We start from the raw sequence: 22,548 nt of genomic DNA on the forward strand, positions 1-22,548 counted from the left end.
TCGGACGACTTAGCCACATCAAGTCCCTAGCCTCAGGGAAGGCTCCGGGTCCGGATGGCTTTGCCTCTGAGTTTTACAAGATCACCTCCGACTTCCTCCCTGACACCCTTTGCCGCGTGTATCAACATGTGTGGGAAGGGGGTTCGTATCTCCCCACGGGTTCTCAGGCCCACATCAAGCTAATAACTAAAAAAGGCAAGGACCCCCCTCCACCTGGGCTTGTATAGACCCATTTCCCTCATCAATGTTGATGCGAAAATTCTTTCCAAAATCATCGCTTCCAAACTCGCCAGTATACTCCCATCCCTTTTACACCAGGCCCAATCTGGTTTTGTCCAAGGCCGATCTGCTACGCTTAATCTGTGCAAAGTCATCCTTGGTCTAGAAAATACCAAAAAGCACCCTGATACTGACACTGCTATAATTTCCTTAGATGACAAAAAGGCTTTCGGCAACATCAGCTTCTCCTGGCTGTTTATGGTCATGAAGACTTAGGGGTTCACTGGCCCCATACTACAATTTGTGCGGTCGATGTACGCCTCCCCATCAGCATGAATTGTCACACACTCGTTTACTTCCCATGACATTCCACTTACTAAGGGCACTAGACAGGGGTGCCCTGTATCCCCTTCTCCTCTTCAACATTGCCATCGAGCCACATTCAAGATTTCTTAATTCAGATGTGGGGGTTAGTGGTATAAAGATAGGAGACCAGGTTTACGTTTGGAGCTTTTTGCCGATGACATCCTACTTTTTTCCACGTCACCTTCCTCAGACATCTCGCTCCTCAAGGAACTATTTTTGACCTTTCGTAAATGCACGGGTTGTGCATTAATTTTGACAAAAGTGAGGTGCTAGCTCTCAACCCACAGCTGGCTGGTTCTTGGGTGGGTTCTTCACCTTTACTGGTGGCTAACCACCATAGTACCTATTTGGGTGTGAAAATAGGCAGGGATCCTTCCTCATTGTACTCCGTGAACTACCCTTCCATTATTGGCAAGATTGTGCAGGGATTGGAAGCCTGGGCAGGGCTTCCCCTTTCGCTCTTTGGGAGATGTCACCTATTCCAAATGATTTCTTTCCCGAAATTGCTATATCCCCTACAAACCCTCCCACTATTATTGAAACACGCTGACATCCAAAAAATACACTCTGCCCTACAGAAATTCTTCTGGAGGGGAAAGAGCCTACGTATTTCTTTACAAAAACTTTCTCTACCGAACAGCGAGGGGGGAGCTGGGTTACCTAACATCAGATTGTAAAACCCTCGTAAATAGGGATGTTTTGATCTGCATCCTTGAGGTCAATGGAAGCCAGGAAATCCCCTGGACTCAGGTATGCCACCACCGACCGGAGGGACTCCATTCGCCGAACAGTCTGTTGTTTGCCGGGCACTCGGATTCGGCACATCGCCAATCGGGTGGACAGATTATTGGGTGGGGCTGGGGAAGACCCAGCTGTCATGGTACACGTGGGTACCAATGACATAGGCAGAGGAAGATGGAGAGTCCTAAACGATTTCAGGGACTTAGGAGCTAAGTTGAGGAGTAGGACCTCCAAGGTAGTATTTTTTGAAATACTACCTGTACCTCGAGCCACACCAGAGAGGCAGCGGGAGACTAAGGAAGTTAACAAGTGGCTGAGGAGCTGGTGTAGTAAAGAGGGTTTCGGGTTCCTGGAGAACTGGGCCGACTTTGCAGTCAGCCACCGGCTCTTTGGTAGGGACGGATTGCACCTAAATGGGGATGGTGCAGCAGTACTGGGTGAGAGGATGGCCGATAAGTTAGAGGGGCTTTTAAACTAGGTGACGGGGGGGAGGGTACAGATGTAGAATTACCCAGTGGAAAGCAAGATTGGTAACGGGGTGGGCAACTACATGGCAGATGAGGTTTAATGTTGAAAAATGTAAAGTAATACACTTGGGGGCCAGAAACCAGAAAGCAAGCTACTCACTAGGGGGGGAACCACTCCAGAAATAAAGAGATTATTCTCCTGCTCTACAAGACTCTGGTCCGGCCACATCTGGAGTATGCTGTCCAGTTCTGGGCACCGGTCCTCAGGAAGGATGTGCTGGAACTGGAAAGAGTCCAGAGAAGGGCAACAAAAATAATTAGGGGAATGGAGGACATCAGCTATGAGGAAAGACTACAAGCACTGAACCTATTCTCTCTGGAAAGGAGACGATTGAGGGGGAATATGATATCAATGTACAAATACTGTACTGGCGACCCTAGCATAAGGAACAAACTATCCAGAGAAAGGAGATACAATAAGACACGTGGCCACTCACTAAAACTAGAGGAAAGGCGGTTTAACCTTAAAGTGCATAAGGGGTTCTTCACTGTAAGAGCGGTAAGGATGTGGAATTCTCTTCCACAAGCAGTCGTATCAGCAGGGAGCATTGATAGTTTCAAAAAACTATTAGATGGGCACCTTGGAAACCACAACATACAGGGGTATACAATGTATGGTTAAAAGCAAACACACACACACACATCATATGAAATACAAAAAAAACTATCAGCGCAAACCTATTATATGTGATAAAATAACTCAACACCAATTCACTGTGCATAAATCAGGTGTGTGAACTTATAAATCAATAGTGGTGTCCGGCAGCATGCACCAATCGTGTTTCACAAATCACAATAAACTATAAATCATACAAAAATGTGATGCGCCAGAAATATAAAATCAAAAAGTGATGACAATAAATCATATCCAGTTCATAAGGCACATAGCAATGTGTGTGCTTCCAATAAAATGATATAAAGAGTGTCCCGTGTTCAGATGAAGAAAATCCAGTGATGAAAACAACTTGTAATCACCAATATAGTGAATCCCTCCACCAGGTGAATCAGCCTCTCACCTTTCTGAAGGACCCAAACGGGCCAGCAATCACATGTATCATTGATCAGACTTCCAGGAAAGAGCCACACTATATTGCACCTCGAGGGATCCCGGGACATATAGAAAACAGATGAAGAAATCTAGTGCTCTCCGCTTACTAATGAGGGTATGCTTTATTAGAGAAAGACAGATCAACTCACATTTGTCGGGCACTCAGCTGTGCCTGCTGTATAATCGATGTCAGCGATCTGTTACCAGAGAGAGACTCTGCGTCGGCCACGCACGCTCCGCCCCCCTATACGCGTTACGTCGAGCGTAATGCTCCTTTGACTTCCTCGGTAGGGGTAGTCAAGGAGCATTACGCTCGACGTAACGCGTATAGGGGGGCGGAGCGTGCGTGGCCGACGCAGAGTCTCTCTCTGGTAACAGATCGCTGACATCGATTATACAGCAGGCACAGCTGAGTGCCCGACAAATGTGAGTTGATCTGTCTTTCTCTAATAAAGCATACCCTCATTAGTAAGCGGAGAGCACTAGATTTCTTCATCTGTTTTCTATATGTCCCGGGATCCCTCGAGGTGCAATATAGTGTGGCTCTTTCCTGGAAGTCTGATCAATGATACATGTGATTGCTGGCCCGTTTGGGTCCTTCAGAAAGGTGAGAGGCTGATTCACCTGGTGGAGGGATTCACTATATTGGTGATTACAAGTTGTTTTCATCACTGGATTTTCTTCATCTGAACACGGGACACTCTTTATATCATTTTATTGGAAGCACACACATTGCTATGTGCCTTATGAACTGGATATGATTTATTGTCATCACTTTTTGATTTTATATTTCTGGCGCATCACATTTTTGTATGACACACACATCATAGGTTGAACTGGATGGACTGATGTCTTTTTTCAACCTCACTAACTATGTAACTATGTGACTATGTAACATTCAGAACTTCTGAACCCGCACAAAGCAGTTTAGAAACTTTAAGTCCAGACTCGGATGCACCTTGCCTTCCTTTCTGGGCACTGTGAACAGATTAGAGTAAAAACCCCGAAACCTGTCCCGCTGTGGAACCGGAACCCCCACCCCTTGGGAGAGCAGATCCTGAACCGCCCGATGGAGATCTCGGAAATGATCGGGGGTTAAATGAAAGAGGGAAAGAATCTGTCTGCGGGGCGAGACCCAAACTCAATCTTGTACCCTGAACGAATGAGTTCTTGAACCCACCAGTCCTGAATCTTGGACAGCCAAGGCTCGGGAAAACAATGCAGACGTCCCCCCCCACCCCTGAAATGGATGAGGGCGCCCCTTCAGGATGAGACGGACTGAGCTGTTGTGCCAGTGTGGGCGGCTTTTGACTGGCCCATCCATGGTTTCTTCTGGCCACTAGGGGCCTTGAAGGAATTACCTTTGTCTTGTGCCTTGAAGGCACGAAAGGACCCCTGGTTAGGTTTAAAGGAGGGACCCCATAAGGGATGTCAGACACTGTCTTCTTGGAAGACTGGTCGGCCGACCAGCTTTTTAACCAAACAATGCGACAAATCGCAACTGCTGAAAGTCGTGCGACTAAAGGGGCCTCATCTAAGGCCACATCACACAGGTACAGAACGGCCTGGCCCATTTGATCCACCATCTCAAGAGCAGCAGGAGAGGCGGAGTCAGCAATTAGAGTGTGCTTAAGCGCCTTGGCCCACTCCACAACAGTGTGAGAGACCATTACCGAAGCAAACACGGGTTTCAGCAAGGAACCTGCTACCAGATAGATGTGGCGGGAAAGTGTTTCCACCCGCCTATCAGCCGGGACTTTAAACACCGGAGAATCCTCCACGGGCATTAAAGTGGCTTTATTTAATCTGGACACAGTGTGGTCCACCTTAGGAGCCGCAATCCAGCGAGTATCCACCGGATCCGCAAAGGGATAACGGTACTGAAATCTCTTTGGCACCACAAAAAATTGATTTTTGTAAAATCTTACCGTAAAATCCTTTTCTCTTAGCTCATTGACAGACGTAGTCCTCGGTGATACAGCACCTTCGGGTTATGTTGCCTCCACAGGAGTAGGACTAGACAGGAAATAAAATGCTCTGGCCACACCCTAGGGGCAGTCCCCGAGGGTATATCCTCTCTCTCTCTGCCACAGCAAATCAATTATGTCACAAAAGCAGTGTTTAGAGAATTTAACCCAACCCAACTCAAAAACAGAGGGGCGGGTACTACGTCTGTCAATGAGCTAAGATAAAAGGATTTTACGGTAAGATTTTCCAAAAATCAATTTTTCTCTATCGCTCATTGACAGACGTAGTCCTCGGTGATACAGCACCTTCGGGACGTCCCAGAGCAGTATCACAAATGAAGGGAGGGAAAATGGAAATCAAATCCAAATCTAGAAGGCCCAACCGGTGCCAACTAGAAGTTTACAATGCTCATCCTTAATGATGAGACTCAACAAAAAAAATTTTCAAACAGAAAAAAACCCTCGAGGTAGACCACCGGTCTCCTCAAATTGCGGCCTGAGAAACCTTGCGGCCAAATGAGGCATCCGCCAATGCCATCACATCAATTTTATAAAATTTTGTAAAAGGTATGTACCGACGACCAGGTGGCCGCCTTACATACCTGGACCACTGACGCCTGATGGCGAAAGGCCCAGGAAGTACTGAGCGCTCGAGTGGAGTGCGCCCTAAAAGGAAACGGAGGACTCTGACCCTTAATAGAATAAGCCTGTACCACCGTCTGTCTAATCCATTTGGCAATAGTCGCGGCAGATGCAGGCAACCCCTTTCTGGGGCCATCCGTGATCACAAAAAGTGAATCCGTCTTACGGAACGAGTCTGTCGTTTTCAAGTATACCCTGATCGCCCGAACCACATCCAAGGAGTGTAAAGCAAACTCCCGATGATGGCTGGGCTTAGGACACAGGGAAGGTAATACAATTTCCTCATTCAGATGAAATTCTGAAATTACTTTAGGTAGGAAAGATGGATTCGGGCGTAGAACTACCTTATCTCTATGAACCACCAGATATGGGGAACGACAAGATAATGCGGCCAGTTCTGACACCGCATGTCAGAACTGGCTGCAGGTATAGCCTTCAGGTATACCCTGATTGCCCGAACCACATCCAAGGAATGCAACGCATGTTCCCGATGATGATTGGGCTGAGGACACAAGGAAGGTAGTACAATATCTTCATTCAGATGAAAATCTGAAACCACCTTAGGAAGAAAGGATGGCTTAGGATGGAGTACTACCTTATCCCTATGAATCACCAAGTATGGGGACTGGCATGATAAAGCAGCCAGTTCTGACACCCTGCGTGCAGAAGTGATAGCCACCAAGAAGGCCACCTTCTGGGATAAAGTAAGCAAGGGAATCTCCCTGTTTTTTTCAAAAGGAGGTTTCTGTAGAACCGACAAAACCAAATTAAGATCCCAGGGTGGTAAGGGCGCGCGGACTGGTGGAGCCAGGTGCCGCACCCCCTGGATGAAATTCCGCACCAAGGACTTGGTAGCTAAAGGTTTCTGAAAGAAGATTGCTAATGCTGAAACTTGACCCTTGATGGTGCTCAAGGCTAGCTTCTGCTCAACCCCTTTTTGCAAAAAGGCCAATATTCGAGTCACCGAATAGGTACGTGGAGGAAATCCTAAAGATTCGCACCACGCGATACAAGTCTTCCATATGTGATAATAGACTCTGCTGGAAGTCGCTTTCCTTGCTTTAATAAGGGTAGGAATGACTGAAGCTGACAACCCTCTGTCCTTCAGTACTTGGGTCTCAATGGCCAGGCCATTAAAACCAGTGACTAAAGCACAATGGTAGATTGGTCCTCGAGACCGCAGATACTCCCTGAGACGCAGTTCCCACGGAACGTCCGCGACTAGCAAGTCCAAGTCGGCCAGGCCGGCTTGACGAGGCCAGCCTAGAATTTCTAGGACCACTGGCACTGACGGGATTTGAACCAGGCGTCCCTAGAGCTATCTGGCCCCGACCATCCGACAAAGTCTGGTCGTTTTCTGTTCCCACACATTTATCCGACACCTGATTCCTATCAGGAACGGTGATCTCTCCTGGTTGAATCTCAGGGACCGAAGTCACCCGGCTAGAGGCTTCTTGGTCTGTCTGGTCAACCAGATCCGATTCCTGTGGGGAATTGAGACTAATCTTAGGAAAAGGTAAAGGAAAAGATCTATTCAGGGAACGGTGACTACCGCTCCCTGTAGTACTTAAATGTTGGAAGGGAAGAATCGCACCGGTAGTAGTAGTCGATGCTCAATCTAATGTCCTGAATACCGGTGAAAATGTCCCCCCACCCTCAACCCGGGTGGGGGTGCACCTTCAGGCTGTGTAATCCTTTACTTCGGGTTTGGTTGAGTCGGTCCTCTGTTTGTCCGACCAGCCTTTCTTGAACCCTCCTGGAGGAGTCTTGCCTTTTCGCTTGTTCCAGCCGGGCGTGCGAACCCTTTATGGGCGGTAAAGAAAGGTCCTCGCTTGTTGCGAGGTCCCTTAGCTTTAGCAGCCTGTGGCAAGAAAGTGCTCTTGCCCCCAGTGGCATCCTTAATAATTTCATCTAGGGTGGCCCCAAATAGGCGATTCCCCTAAAAGGGGAGATTCGTCAAGGTCTTTTTGGAACCTGGTCAGCTGACCAGCATTTTAACCACAGCACACGTCTGAGGATTACCTCTGACATAGATGCATGCCCTAATAGGGGGGTAGCATCCAAGGCTGCGTCACAGACAAACTGTAGCCCTTGTATAATCTGTTCCATCAAATCAGATGTTCCCTGGGGGATATCTTTTCCCCTTAGGTCTTGGCGTACCAATCTTGCCCATTCCGTTAGTGTCTGGGAAACTAGACCAATAACAATTACTGGTCTAAATGCTGACCCTATCAGGGAGAAGATAGTGCGGGACTCCGCTTCCATCTTTCGATCCACCGGATCCTTAAAGGACGAAGTGTCCTCCACTGAGATAACTGTGGCTTTATTCAGCCTGGAAATAGGTGGATCCACCACTGGTGGTACCGTCCATTTCTTAATGAGGGATTCCTCAAACGGATAGCGTCTAGCAATACGCTTGGAAATAGTAAAGGTACGCTTAGAATGCTCCCATTCTCCTTTAATTTTATTACCAAAACACTTGGGTACAGGAAAAACCTTCACCGTTTTGATGGGCTTGTTAGTACCAAAGGGAATCTCTGTTTCAGTTGCCTCTGCCGGTAAAACCTCAAGTCTTAAGGTTTCCCGCACCGCCACAACTAGTGCGTCCACCAATGCTTCTTCCTGAATTATGGCGGAAGAATGAACGTCCTCCTCACTGTCTGAGGGAGCTTTATCTGAGATAACAGCCCTTGCAGAGGGACTTGCAGCTGCAGTGACCATCTCTGAATCTGAGTCAGAGGTGTCAGATAATATAGGGGTAGGCGGGGGTCGCTTTCTTGACCCCCGTCCCTGACAGGCCGCCTCCACCCGAGCCACCATAGACTCCAACACTGCTGTAAATGCATCCATACTCTGTGCACCGGCGGGTCCCGTGGCCCCCTCGAGGGAAACAGGTGGGGGTACTTGTGTGGCAGGGTCCATGATTATTCCAGTAACTACCCGGAAAATACAATCCAAACTTAAATAAAAAACTTTTTTTTTTTTTCAGACCCCCAGCGCCACATAAGCCCCTCAGTGTTACCTGCTAGGGATCCCTATCGATCGAGAGAGAGAGAGATAGACCCCCAGGCTCACCACTTGATGCTCAGAGTTCATTGCAACAGGTTACAGCGCTGTCTTCACAAACAGGAAGTCTTTTGGCTGGCTGCCCGGGAAGAAAGGAGGCGGCTCCGCCCCTCTGCACGCCTTCCGGCGCCTCCCCTAGCTCCACGAGGTGCCTCCCCATGCTGCAGACACGAGGCTACGCCAAAATGGCGGCCTTGTGCGATCTACGGCGGTCTGATACAGCATAGCGGCGTCCTGCAGAGTAACTAGGCATCGCAAAATCTTTCTCTCATGGAGATCAGCTTGACCGGCGGTACCGAACCCTGGCGGAACCGCGTGGCCATCGGGAGACCTGCTTCAGCTGGAGGAATGACCTGACAAGCCGCATACATGTCCTGTGGCTTCTGACAGGTAGGATACTTCTAGTAACACAGTAAGATTCCAGTGCTGCCACATATTACAATCATTTAAACATACATTGTAATTAGATTGTCAGCTCCCAAACCAAGCCTGCTGGCTTTTTGTACACACAAATCACACTCAATATAGGGGGATCTGTGCTATGTTATAGGATAGAGGGGAACCCATCCTTACCATTACAGAGAGGGGCCCGCGTTCACCACAAGACCCGTCAGGGGGAAAAGGGGAACATACTACTCACCATACCGGAACCAGGCGGGCGCCAACTCCTGACAGTACCCCTCTCCACCGAAGTTGGAGGGCTGTCGACCAATACGGACGCCGTGACTCATGGTCCTTGGCGTTTCAGCGAGACGTTTAACTCGCAGGGTCAGTCCCCTCAAGTGGGACTATGTCGAGGCCGACCCAGCGCGGAGCTATGGCCTGCACGCGCTCGTAGGCTGAACTGGGGTGACCACTGGATCTCAACATCCCGCCCGTCGCCCAGTTCAGCTTTCTTGCTTGAAGATCTCACAGGAACACTGGAGAAAAAAAGCTGTCTAAAAAAAATCTTTTCTAAGAAAAAAATCCTGCCAGGACCGAAGATCCCAGCAAGGTATCTAGGTCCTTACTCCTGACTAGACAGAAAAAAACTGATTTGCTGTGGCAGAGAGAGAGAGGATATACCCTCGGGGACTGCCCCTAGGGTGTGGCCAGAGCATTTTATTTCCTGTCTAGTCCTACTCCTGTGGAGGCAACATAACCCGAAGGTGCTGTATCACCGAGGACTACGTCTGCCAATGAGCGATAGAGAAATTATGTTTTATATGGCGCCATTGTTCATTCACGGTTTCATGAAACTCTGCGGGACAAGGAAAAACCTGACCCGATTTTTGGGCTTTGCGGGTTCCAAAGGAAGACAGCTTACCCGACAGGTGGGGCTCGTCATCCAAATTTAAATTGTCCTTAACAGAGCTAATAAGCGCGGACACCGCAGCACGGTCCCGTGCTGATCCTGAGGAGGAATCCTCCTCTTCCGTATCCGACTGAGAGGACTGAGACCCCTCAGGGGGTACGCTGTTCGTGGCAACCAAATCTGGCTCTGAATCAGAAGACTGAGAGGGCATAGGCCTTTTCTTAGAAGCCCAGTCAGACATCAACAAATCCACTTTTGACGCTAAAGTCGCAAGAGCAGCAGTAAGTGAGACTATAGCAGAGGAGCAGAGGATTCAGGAGTACCTGAACCCTCCACCAGATCTTGGGGGAATTTGCTATCCTGGGACTCCATAATAGCAATCTCAATTTAAATGACGCTGGCCATTTAAATTGGCGATTCCCGCGGTCCCCACCGCAAATGGAGAGCAAGTCCTGTGCTGCAGGAAACTGCAAAAAATGAATGCTAGGCCAGGAAATACAGTAAAAGCCCCCCAGTGTGCTAACCTTGCCCCACGCTGCTGAACGATCTGAAGGGAAGAAAGAGGAAGTGACCTCACGCCCCTAGAGGCAGAAACAGCCCTGAGCCACAAAAAAATGGTTGCCAATACAAGTCTATGGGAAAAGCTCTGGGAAAATGGCCGCTGTCCACACAAGGACATTTGCCCACACTAAAGATGGTGCCCGATCAGCGCCAAAAGCACAATAGAAAATGGCTACCCTCACTATGAGGCCAAACGGCCTGCCCACACCTAAAATTGCGGCCACGCGGTTTAGTGCCAAAAGCGGCCCCCACACACCATGTACTGTACCCCAAATAGTTGCAAAAGCACCTCAGGGACATAGGAGACCCCCGCAACCCCCCATACAGCGGTGGAACCGCCACAGCGCCCCCGCAGGGACCGGGAAGGGACACACAGGGACCGCACCTACAGACATGAGGGTGACATCACAGAACCCATACCGAACTGCCATCCCCATAACACAGAGGGCCCACATACACACCCCGACAGACATGTCAGAGACAGAGGGGTATCATGGTACTCACTGGTCCAGTGAAAACGAGGGCACCGCTCTGCGACAGGAAGCCTCCCACCCTGAGTGGGGGTGCCACCCGCCGAAGGGGACGCTAGCAATACGCGGGTGTACCACAGTTAAGACATCCTGGCGAAGATAGCAACTTCGCAGGCTTGACCCTGAGGTCAGGGACATAGTCGTTTGCGAGGCCTGGCCATACCAATAACCAGCTAATGCTCGATGGCAGGCTCAGATTCCGTAAGGCTCTAGAATAACCAGTGCGATTCCCAGATCCGCAAACGCTGTAGTCTTCCGAAGTCTGACTAAGCGCAGGAACAAATAAAAAAAATACTTTTCTAGAGAGAAAACATAAAAAGAAGAAAAAAGCTGAGACTGCAGCCCCAGCCAGGGAAAAGCCAGCCTACTCCTAAGCTAGGCCGCAGCAAACTGAATTGGGAATGAAGCTAGTTGGGAGTATTGACCAGAGGGACAGCCCCCTGTAGGTGTATCTATACAAAGTTTTTGTGAATATTCTAACAAAATCTTCTGCCTAGCTTACTCCTGTGGAGAGAGCCAATACCCAGATGTGCAGATTGTATGAGTGGGTGACGACTGTCAGAGGACATAAGAGAAATACTGTATTTCTCATCCGAAATAAACTGGGAAATCCTGCTCTCATTGACCAGCTAGAGACTTTTCCTTGATTTTCAATAAGTGGCATGAATCTATTAGTAGCTGTTAAAAGTGGGAAAAAAACTCTTACTATTCAGCAAAACATCATAGCACAAGGAAGGGAGAAACCTATTCTGCTGAGGACACAAAGCATAACTGTGCAGGTGTGTGGTGGGTTGACTGCACTACTGTATGACAACATGAATGAAACTACACTTTGTACAAAAAAAAAAAAAAAACAACTGTGTGATGCACTAAAACATGTATCACACTGCCCCCTAACTACTGCAGACAAAAGGACAGCTGCCACACACTCAACTTCTGTGGTCGAGTGTGTGGCACTGGTCAGGGCAGCATGAACGGGCCTTAAAGGTGCATACTCTGTGTCAATCATCTTGATTCTGGCTTCACTCACTAGTAAATTACAGAAACAAGCATGCAGACAGTTACATAGTCAGGATGAAAAAAAGACAAGATCTTGGCGAATCGACTTGGACCTTACATGTCCCGTTTAGTCCATTTGGACCAGGTCGGTTTTATACCATCCAGGGAAGCTCGTGATAACACGACCAAGGTCCTCAACCTCATTCATGTTGCCCGGTCCACTAATACCCCTTGCGTTTTCCTGAACACGGATGCCGAAAAGGCCTTCGACCGGGTCAGCTGGAGGTTTATGACGTCCACCTTGCGTACTGTGGGCCTCGGTGCCACCATGCTGTCCTGGATTGGACATCTCTACTCGAACCCGACTGCGCAGGTGAAGTGCAATGGAGTCCTCTCAGACTCCTTCTCGATCTCCAATGGCACTCGCCAGGGCTGCCCTCTCTCCCCCCTTCTCTTCGCCCTCTCCCTTGAGCCTTTTCTGTGTAGGGTGAGGGCGAACCCGGACATCACCGGACTTACCGTTGGGGACTTTGAATGTAAGGTCTCTGCATACGCGGACGACATGATGTTTTCCTTGACCAACCCTGTCGTCTCTGCGCCTAACCTTCTCAAGGAGTTGACGCTATACGGTACACATGCTAACCTGAAGATCAACTTCGGTAAGTCAGAGGCGATGGGGGTCGCTATCCCCCCGACCTTAATGGCCACCATTTCTTCCTCGCTGCCTTTCCGCTGGACCAAGGGGGCGCTTACGTACTTGGGCACCCGCATAGCGCCGATTATCTCACAGCTTTACGAGCTCAACTTCGCCCCACTGCTTGTCACGGTCCGCCGCCTCCTTGAGGCCTGGTCAACCGGCCTTCACTCCTGGTTCGGGAGGTGCAACCTGCTGAAGATGACGGTCCTCCCTAAGGTTTTGTACCTGCTTCAGGCTCTCCCAATCAAACTTCCGTCTGCCTTTTTTAAACAGCTGCACTCTCTCTTTGTACGGTTCATCTGGGCCACGGGTGCCCCACGCTTGTCCCGGGCACTTTTGACGTTACCCAAGCACTGTGGCGGCCTGGCCCTGCCGGATGTGCACAAATATTACTTGGCGACGCACCTCGGTCGCCTTCTCGACTGGCGCAGGCACTCCGCATACAAGTTGTGGGTTGGCCTGGAATTGGCGCAATCTACAATACCCCTAGGGGGCGCCCCCTGGTGTAAGGGGCACTGGCCACCTGCTCTGGTATCCCACCCTACGATTGGGGTTACCCTCTCTGTGTTGTCCCCGGTAATCCTTAACCCTGCTATTTCTTCTGCAACTTCCCCGCTGTTTCCGATTTTGGGGAATCCAGCGTTCTCTCCGGGCCTGATAGATCGGACATTCCAACCGCTGGTTGACCGTGATAAGAGAGTGGCGTCTCGCTTTACGTGTCCAGGTGGCTGGCCCTCCATAGCAGAACTGTCAGACCCGACGGGGCGCTTTGCCCTTACCTTTTGGCCGGCTGTGCAATTACACCACTTTCTCCTTTCCCTCCCGGAACCTGACCTCTTCAACAGGGAATTGACCCCTTTTGAGGAACTTTGTGAGGGTGAGGGAATGCTCCCACACACACTGTCTCAGGCTTATCACCTCTTGATCTCCCCGCCGGAGGATTTCACCCCTCCTTTCCTTTCCAAATGGGAACAAGATCTCCAGATTTCTCTCTCACCAACGCAGAAGCTCAACATCTGCACCATAGCTTTAAAGACGCCGACCTGTACCAGACTGCAGGAGTCCAACTATAAGTTACTCACCAGGTGGTACAGGGTCCCTTCCCGTCTGAGCAAAATCTTTCCGGGGACCTCCGATACCTGTTGGCGCTGTCAGGAAGACAGGGGTACCCTGCTTCATGTATTCTGGTCCTGCCCGAAACTGCGAGACTTTTGGACCGCGGTGGGCTCCCTACTACGAGATCTGACCGAACATACTATTCCGGACACGCCGGAATTTTTCCTCTTACAACGCACCAGCATCCCTCTGAGGAAATATAAACTTTCTATTGTGCCCCATGTCCTCTGTGCGGCTAAATCCTGCATTCCGCAGTACTGGAAGACCTCCCGATCGCCCACCATCAGGGACTGCATGCGGAGGCTGGTCGAGGTGAACAGACTGGAAGATTTGACCCTCACAGCGCTCCACCAGCGTGAGAAGTATGAGAAGGTATGGGGATACTGGAGGGTTTTCGTCCTGTCAGAACGGGGAACTTCTCTGTTGGGCTCCTGAATCTGGCCGAGAAAGTCATCCTCGGAGGGAGTGGTCCCCGGGATCCGGTGCGGAGCGGTCCCCCCCCCCACCTCCCCCTCTTTCCCCTTCCTTCCCCCCTCCCCCTTGCCCCCCCCTGTCGATGTGTGTTTGTCCCCCACTCTGTCTGTCCTCCTCTTTCTCTTTCCTGCTCTCCCTTTTATCTCTCTAATGCTGTCTTAGCCTTACTTCCTAAACCTTGAACTGGAACTGTGCTGCGCAGACGATGAGTCTGCATTGGTCACTATCACTTATTTGGTACTGGCGCACAACAACCTTGCATACCTCCACATGGGCCTAGTGCCCCGGAAACTTGATTATTTGTATTTGTCGATGCTTATATGACGCACTTGTTTTCCTCTGTTGATGCTTCCGTATTTGTCCTGACCTTTGCACTAACAGCACGTATGTGCGTGCTTTCTTCCTACTTACTTGTTGCTTGCCTCGGTGATTTACATGTTTTTGGTTATATTACACTGTACTGTACTGTTTATCTGGTTCAACCTTTACAATAAAATCATATTTGGAAAAAAAGACAAGTCCATCTGGTTAAAGCAATAAAAAACAAAAAACAGACAACAAAATCTGTCCTATATATCAAGGCCTGCTCTGCATATGCTTGTTTCAGGTCAGTGACTTGCAAAATAAAGTTAGGATCAGAATTACAGATTTGGAGTCATAAGATTGTATTTAAAGTGCAGTGCAGCACTTCTATTCTGGTGGTGCAGAGGTACTTATTTAAAACAGTGAGTATGCATTATAAAATTGTGTCAGTGAGCATATTCTAGCAAGAACTTTCACTGCACTTTAATTACCTTTTCTAGACTTTAGCATTTTAGCATTGAAAGATATGCAAAAGTTAAAACATAATTCACAAGAAGTATACAGAAGGCATTAAAAACATTGTAACAATTTTGTAAGTTACCTTCACAACAATGTAGCAGATACCTAATAAACGTCGAGATCTCTGAAATTTTACAATTGCTGCCATGCCCTGAAAAGATGTGTTAAGGAAAATATATCTTCATTTTAACAAGCAAATTATCCTTAATATCAGTGTAAATGAAAATGATAAACACAGGAAATTGATACGAATATAATTTGTATGTATTGTATCCCAGTATGTAAAATTTTATTGTAAATTGTTTAAAAATAAAATCAATTAATTGATAAAAAAAAATTGAAGTTATGCAAAGAATGCTAGCATACAAATTAATATAGAAAATATTCTTACATTTTAACTGGATAACACTTAAGTTTGCTAAAGCACTGTGCATCAGGCATGCTCTGCAGACCTCAGATGATGCCTGTCACAAACAAATGAGGTTAGTTTAATATGAGCCTATGCATTTGAATAGGTGATAAAATTATTAATATAAAATTTATGAGAATAGCTGCAATGTGTTTCCACAAACTATGATGATGGTACTACTACTCACCCACCATGTAACTGTACAAATTAAAAAAAAAAAAAAAAACACTCCTGAAGTCGGCTGACTGAAGGTAAAGCAACACTGATGATGTTATCCACATGCAGTTCCCTGTTTTAAGCAAGCTCACAGAATTAAAATGAAAGCACTGTTCATTGAGATTGTTTTTTTCTTACACAGTGAGCATTCCTATGAGTTCATGTGCAGGTTATTATATGCACCAATATAAAGAATTTCCACATACTTTACACTGGCAATAATAAAAGAGGAATACTGATTTTCCCTTAAATTTCAAATCTTGGAGTACAGCACAGGACATAGCAAAGTATTCATCAACCCTGTGTTATAAGCTCATACCTTCAGGTGGGTTGACTCTGGCAAGTTTTGAGGACACATTGGGTGCCTCTGCTACAACCCTACTCCACTTCGGGACTCCTCTGTTTTGTAGCAAGCAATGTAGAGTAAACAAAGCATGGAAGGGAGGGTGGCCTGTGTCCTATACTGAACCCCAAGTTATGGAATTTACAAGCAGTCGAAATTCCCCATATCTTAAGCATACAGTACAGGACACAGGTAAAGTATTAATAGGCCCTGGGACATCCGCATGAAAGTGTGGGCAACATCTAGGCAAACAGAACTGTGTCAACAGGCCCAACAACAAGGGTAATCTGACCAAGAACCTTGAAGCTGAAAGCTGCACTTGCAGAAGATTGGATATGTGCCAGGTAGAATAGGATAGGATGTGCAGCTACTTGGTCCTCTGTTCACATTTTTAAAGCTGGGTTACAGAGGTCTGGTGCCAAAACACCCAGGAAAATCACACTGATTTGATGGAATAGGAACATAAAAGCAGGAGATTTGTCCTTGAGAGTGTAAGCTCTAGTGATTCGATTTCCTATCCATCTCACAATGGTGGACTTGGTAGCAGGGTGTCCCAAGGGAGGTCCTGAGGGCAAGAGAAAAAGGCAGTTCATTCATCTGACAAAAGTTGAAGCTTTAAGTAGACTCTAATGGCTCTGACTACAACCAAACGTGGAGAAAACTGAATTTTTGTAAAATCTTACCGTAAAATTCCTTTCTCTGAGTCCTCGGACAGTCGCCGCCCCTCAAATAGTCTTCACCAATGGGTATTGACTTCCACTCCGCAGGAGTAGCTAGGCATAAGACTTGTTAGAAACAAAAGCTTTTAGCATAGACACACCCATGGGGGCTGTCCCACTGGTCAATACCCCCCTGCATTAAGCCATCCCAACTTAGTTTGGTAGCATAGCAGTAAGTGTACAAGAAAAAAACCCACAAGAGGGGCGGGGGCAGCGACTGTCGGAGGACTCAGAGAAAGGAATTTTACGGTAAGATTTTACAAAAATTCAGTTTTCTCTTACGTCCTCCGACAGTAGCCGCCCACTCATACAGTCTTCACCAATGGGATGTCCCAAAGCAGTGTAGACATGACGCAACCGTAGAAAAGGCAACGCAGTACCCACATCAGAGAAAGGAACCTTACACACACAGTAAGAGAACCTTCTGGGCAACAGAAAAGGCTCAACAGGAGCAACAACCCAGGAAAACAAATAACCCAGGGGATAAACACCCCAACAGCCAGGGACCCACAAAAAAACAAGGGTCCCCTATGGCACTGCCGCACTGAGAACTTTGCGGCCAAAGGAGGCATCAGCTGACGCCAGAACATCAACTTTATAGAATTTGGAAAAGGTGTGCACCGACGACCAGGTAGCAGCTTTGCACACCTGGGTCACCGAGGCCTGATGCCGGTAGGCCCAGGACGTACTCATTGATCTGGTAGAGTGCGCCTTAACAGGGAAGGGCGGAACCCGTTCCTTCAAAGCATAGGCCTGGGCAATCTTCTGTCTGATCCATTTGGCAATGGTCGCCACAGACGCCGCCATGCCCTTCCGAGGTCCCTCAGGAAGGACAAAGAGGGAATCCAAATTTCAGAAAAGATTCAGTGGACGACAGGTAAATCCTGACCACCCTGACAACATCCAAAGAATGCAACGCAACCTCCTTAGGATGCTTAGGCTTCGCACAGAGCGAAGGCAAAACAATGTCCTCATTAAGGTGAAAGTCAGACACCACCTTAAGGAGAAATGACAAATTAGGTCGCAAGACCACCTTATCTTTATGAACCACCAGGTAAGGAGAACGGCAAGACAACGCCGCCAACTCCGACACCCTGCGAGCTAAAGTGATCGCCACTAAAAAGGCAACCTTCTTAGACAGCAGAGGCAACGATATCTCCCGGATGTTTTCAAAGTGAGAACGCTGTAACACGGACAGAACCAAGTTCAAGTCCCATGGAGGCAAAGGCTCCCTCCGGGGAGGGGCCAAATGTCACACACCTTGAATGAAGGTGCGAATTAAGGAATGAGACGCCACAGGGCGTTGAAAAAGAACAGCCAGTGCATATACCTGGCCCTTTATCGTGGCCAGCACCAGGCCCTGGTCCACACCAGTCTGGAGGAAAGCCAACACTGAGGCTTTTCTAGCCTTGATCAAAGTAGGAATGACCTCTGAGGAGAGACCCCTGTCTCTCAGGACCTGGCTTTCAACAGTCAGGCCGTTAAAGCCAGCGAGTGTAAAGCAGGATGGAAGATGGGTCCCTGAGACAGTAGATCTTCTCGCATCGGCAGTCGCCAAGGAGGCTCGACTGCTAGGTGAATGATGTCCGTGTACCAGGACCGGCGTGGCCAGTCCGGTGCCACTAGAATCACCAAGTTCGGTTCCAAGGCCAGCCTGCGAAGGAACCTGGATAACAACTGAATCGGAGGAAAGGCATACATCAGACGATACTGATGCCAAAGGGCCACAAGCACATCCGAGGCGTCCGCCCGAGGATCGCGTGTTCTTGCCACGAACCTTTCCACCTTGTGGTTTAGCCGAGACGTGAACAGATCCACGTCTGGAGATCCCCACCGTGCACACAGCATTCGAAAGACCTCCGGTTGTAGGGACCATTCCCCCTGATCCAGGGTCTGGCGGCTCAGATAATCGGCCTGAAAATTCTCCACACCCGGAATGTGAACTGCAGAAAATCGCCGGGACACGAGTATCGGCCCAAGACAGAATGTCGGTCACCTCCCGGGCCGCCCGGGCATACCTGGTGCCCCCTTGGTGGTTTATGTAAGCCACCGCGGTCGCATTGTCTGTCTGTAACCGAACGGGACGGCCCCTAAGTTGATTCGACCACTGGAAGAGACACAGTTTGATCGTTCTCAATTCCAATATGTTGATCGGAAGGGAGGATTCCTACTCCGACCAAGTGCCCTGGGCAGACAGGTTGCCCAGTACTCCACCCCAGCCCGACAGGCTGGCATCCGTGGTAATCACTGTCCACAGTAACAGACGCAAGGATTTTCCTTCCGACACCGCCGGGGACTGAAGCCACCACAGAAGATACCTTCTGATCCGGCGACTCAACGAGACACTCAGATCCAAGGACTGAGGTAGTCTGTCCCACCTGGCCAGGATCTCCGCTTGAAGAGACCCGTGTGTGAAACTGAGCAAAGGGTATCACCTCGAAGGCTGATACCATCAGCCCCAGGGACCGCATGCAGGTCCTGAGTGACGAGGATTGGTTGTCCCTGAGGGACCTGATTTCGTCCTGTAGGGTCCGGAGCTTGCCCTCCGGCAGAAACACTTTTGCTTGCGCAGAGTCCAGAACCATTCCCAGATAGGGAAGACGAACCGAAGGAGACAAAGTCGACTTCTGTACGTTGATGGTCCACCAGAACTCCTGGAGTGTCTGTACCGCAATGCCCTGTGCCCGCAACAGGCCCAGAACAGGCGCCAGCACTTTGGTAAAGACCCTTGGAGCCGAAGCGAGCCCGAAAGGTAACGCCACAAACTGATAGTGGTCCCCTCGAAAATGGGGATGTGCAGGTACGCATCCTTCAGGTCTATAGAGGCCAGGAATTCCCCTGGACTCAGGGAGGCCACCACCGAGCGGAGGGATTCCATACAAAACTTGCGAACGCGTATGAAGCAGTTCAGAGCTTTTAAGTCCAGGATAGGACGCACCTTGCCCTCCTTTCTGGGCACAGTGAACAGATTCAAGTTACATAGTTACATAGTAGGCGAGGTTGAATAAAGACAATAGTCCATCCAGTTCAACCTGTGTAGGTGTGTGTGACTGTAATCATCTAACATAGCCCTCAATCTCCTGATCCTTGAGATGTAAGTCTAAGAGTCTTTTGAAAGTCACCATACTACCCGCAGAAACCACCTCTTGTGGTAGACAATTCCACAATCTTGTAGCCCTAACAGTAAAGAACCCCCCACGTTGCCTGAGGTTAAAACGCTTCTCCTCTAATCGCATTGTATGTCCTCGAGTCCTCATGCAATTCCTTCGAATGAACAGCTTTTCTTCTAAGCTGAGATCCCCATTAAGATATTTATAAATTGCTATCATGTCCCCTCTCAGACGTCTTTTCTCCAGGGAAAATAAATCGAGCGATTGCAGCCGCTCTTCATAGGTAAGGTCCTCCAACCCCCTAATCAGTTTAGTTGCCCTTCTCTGGACTTTCTCCAGCTCCAACACATCCCTCCTGAGGACTGGCGACCAGAACTGGACAGAATACTCCAGATGCGGTCGGACCAGAGTTTTATAAAGTGGAAGGATTATAGTCTTATCTCTGGAATACATCCCTTTCTTTATGCATGCTAATATTCTGTTGGCTTTGGAAGCTGCCGCTTGGCATTGCATGCTGTTGCCTAATCTATCATCAACTAAGACTCCCAAATCTTTCTCCATTTTTGATTCCCCCAAGGGTTCCCCTCCTAATGTGTATTGTGTTTTTATGTTTTTGGTCCCCAAGTGCAAAACCTTACACTTCTCCACATTAAACCTCATTTGCCATGTCGTTGCCCACTCCGTAATTTTGTCCAGGTCATTCTGTAGGATATCTGCTTCATGCTGTGCAGTTATTGCCCTGGCCAATTTTGTGTCATCTGCAAAAACTGATAACGAACTACTGATCCCATCCTCAATGCTGTTTATGAATAAATTGAACAAGGTTGGTCCCAGGACTGAGCCCTGGGGCACCCCGCTTACTACCTCAGACCAGTCTGAGTATGCGCTGTTTATTACTACCCTTTGGACACGGCCTTTTAGCCAATTCCGTATCCAAGAGCAAACCCTGCTGTCGATACCTGCAGACCTTATTTTATAAATTAAGCGCTTGTGGGGAACTGTATCAAACGCCTTAGCGAAATCCAAGTACACCACATCCACTGGTCTCCCCCTATCTAGCTCACAGCTCACTTCCTCGTAGAATGCTAAGAGATTGGTTTGACAAGAACGCCCATTTGTAAACCCGTGCTGGTTACTACTGATGATGTTGTTGTCTTTAGCATACTCTACGATATAGTCCCTTATCATCCCCTCCAAAAGTTTACATATTATTGATGTCAGACTGACAGGCCTATAATTTCCCGGGATATGTCTCTGGCCCTTTTTGAATATCGGAATCACGTTAGCCTTCCTCCAATCCCCTGGTACATCTCCTGTCCTAATACTGTCAGCAAAGATCAGGAACAGTGGTCTAGATATAACCATACTGAGTTCCTTGAGCACTCTCGGATGTACGCCATCCGGGCCTGGTGATTTGTTTGTGTTAAGTTTATCCAGTCTTTCCCTGATTTCCCCCTCTGTTAGCCATAGTGGCAAGTCCTGTGTATTACTACTAACCATACAGTCATGGTCAGTGTACCCTTCCTTTTCCTGCGTAAAGACTGACGAGAAAAAAGAATTCAGCACGGTTGCTTTTTCAGTGTCCTCTGTAACCATCCTCCCATCATCGTTAATTATGTGTGCAATATGCTCTGCCCTAGTTTTTTTGCTGTTGATATATTTAAAGAATTTCTTTGTTTTTTTTTTACTATCCTCCGCTATTTGTCTCTCAAAGTTGATTTTAGCCATCTTGATTTCGTGTTTACACTTCTTATTTTCCTCCTTGTATTGCTGGAAGGCCGATACTGTGCCCTCTGTTTTATATTTCTTGAAGGCCAATTTTTTTCCCCTAATAAGTTTTTTAACGCTACGGTTTAGCCAGCCAGGTTTGGCTTTGTCTCTTCTAAATTTATTCCCCATAGGAATGCACTGCAAGATGCCTTTGCTTAATATTGTTCTAAAGCATTCCCATGTTTCCTCTGTGGTCAGTGATCCCAGGGTTTGGTCCCAGTTTACCCTTTCCATCAATGAGTACAATTTTGGAAAGTCTGCCCTTCTGAAGTTTAGGGTTCTTATGTTCCCCACTTGCCTTTTTATATTGTTATTTATACTAAATGTGATCATCCTGTGATCGCTAGAGCCCAGGTTGTCCTGGACTCCTACCTCCGAGATTATGTCTGGGTCATTAGTGATCAATAGATCCAGGATTGCATTCTCTCTAGTAGGGGAATCCACCAACTGCGACATGTAGTTATCCTGTAAGGTTTCCGTGAATAGCCGGGCCTTATGCGAGTGTGCAGTCCCCTCTTCCCTCAACCCCCGAAACCTGTCCCGACACCCCCTGGGTAAGGAGGTCCTGCACCGCTTGATGCAGGTCCTGTAGGCGCCCCGGGGTCAAATGAAGATTTGAGGGAAAGAATATGTCCGCCGGTCGGGAAAGGAATTTGATCTTGTATCCCAATCAAATGATTTCCTGAAACCACCTGTCCGGAATTCGAGCAGCCAAGGTTGGAGGAAACCGCACAAAACGTCCCCCCACCCCTGAACCGGGGGAGGGCATCCCTTCAGGAAGAGGCGGATTGAGCCGCCACACCGGCATGGCCGGACTTTTGCTTGCCCGCCCAGGGCTTCTTCTGGCCACCTTGGCCCTTGAAGGGTTTGCCCTTGTTTTATGGCTTAAAGGCACGAAAGGACCCCTGATTG

At 48.4% G+C, this 22,548-nt stretch overlaps 1 protein-coding gene across 3 annotated transcripts in view; it reads right to left on the reverse strand.

Annotated features, from left to right (window-relative positions):
* MARCHF6 (membrane associated ring-CH-type finger 6) overlaps positions 1 to 22,548 on the reverse strand; it is a 1,229,180-nt gene that overhangs the window by 577,322 nt on the left and 629,310 nt on the right. For 2 of the 3 annotated variants that reach the window (XM_082259540.1, XM_082259539.1), the window contains exon 13: positions 15,152 to 15,220. The exons of the other annotated variant lie outside the window; for it this stretch is intronic. In XM_082259540.1, coding sequence (XP_082115666.1) covers positions 15,152 to 15,220 — 69 coding nt within the window. The remainder of the gene's footprint in view (positions 1 to 15,151; positions 15,221 to 22,548) is intronic. 3 annotated transcript variants of the gene reach the window in all.

This window comes from Pelophylax lessonae, assembly GCF_965119305.1.
Source record: "Pelophylax lessonae genome assembly, chromosome: 5".
Lineage (NCBI taxonomy): Eukaryota > Metazoa > Chordata > Amphibia > Anura > Ranidae > Pelophylax > Pelophylax lessonae.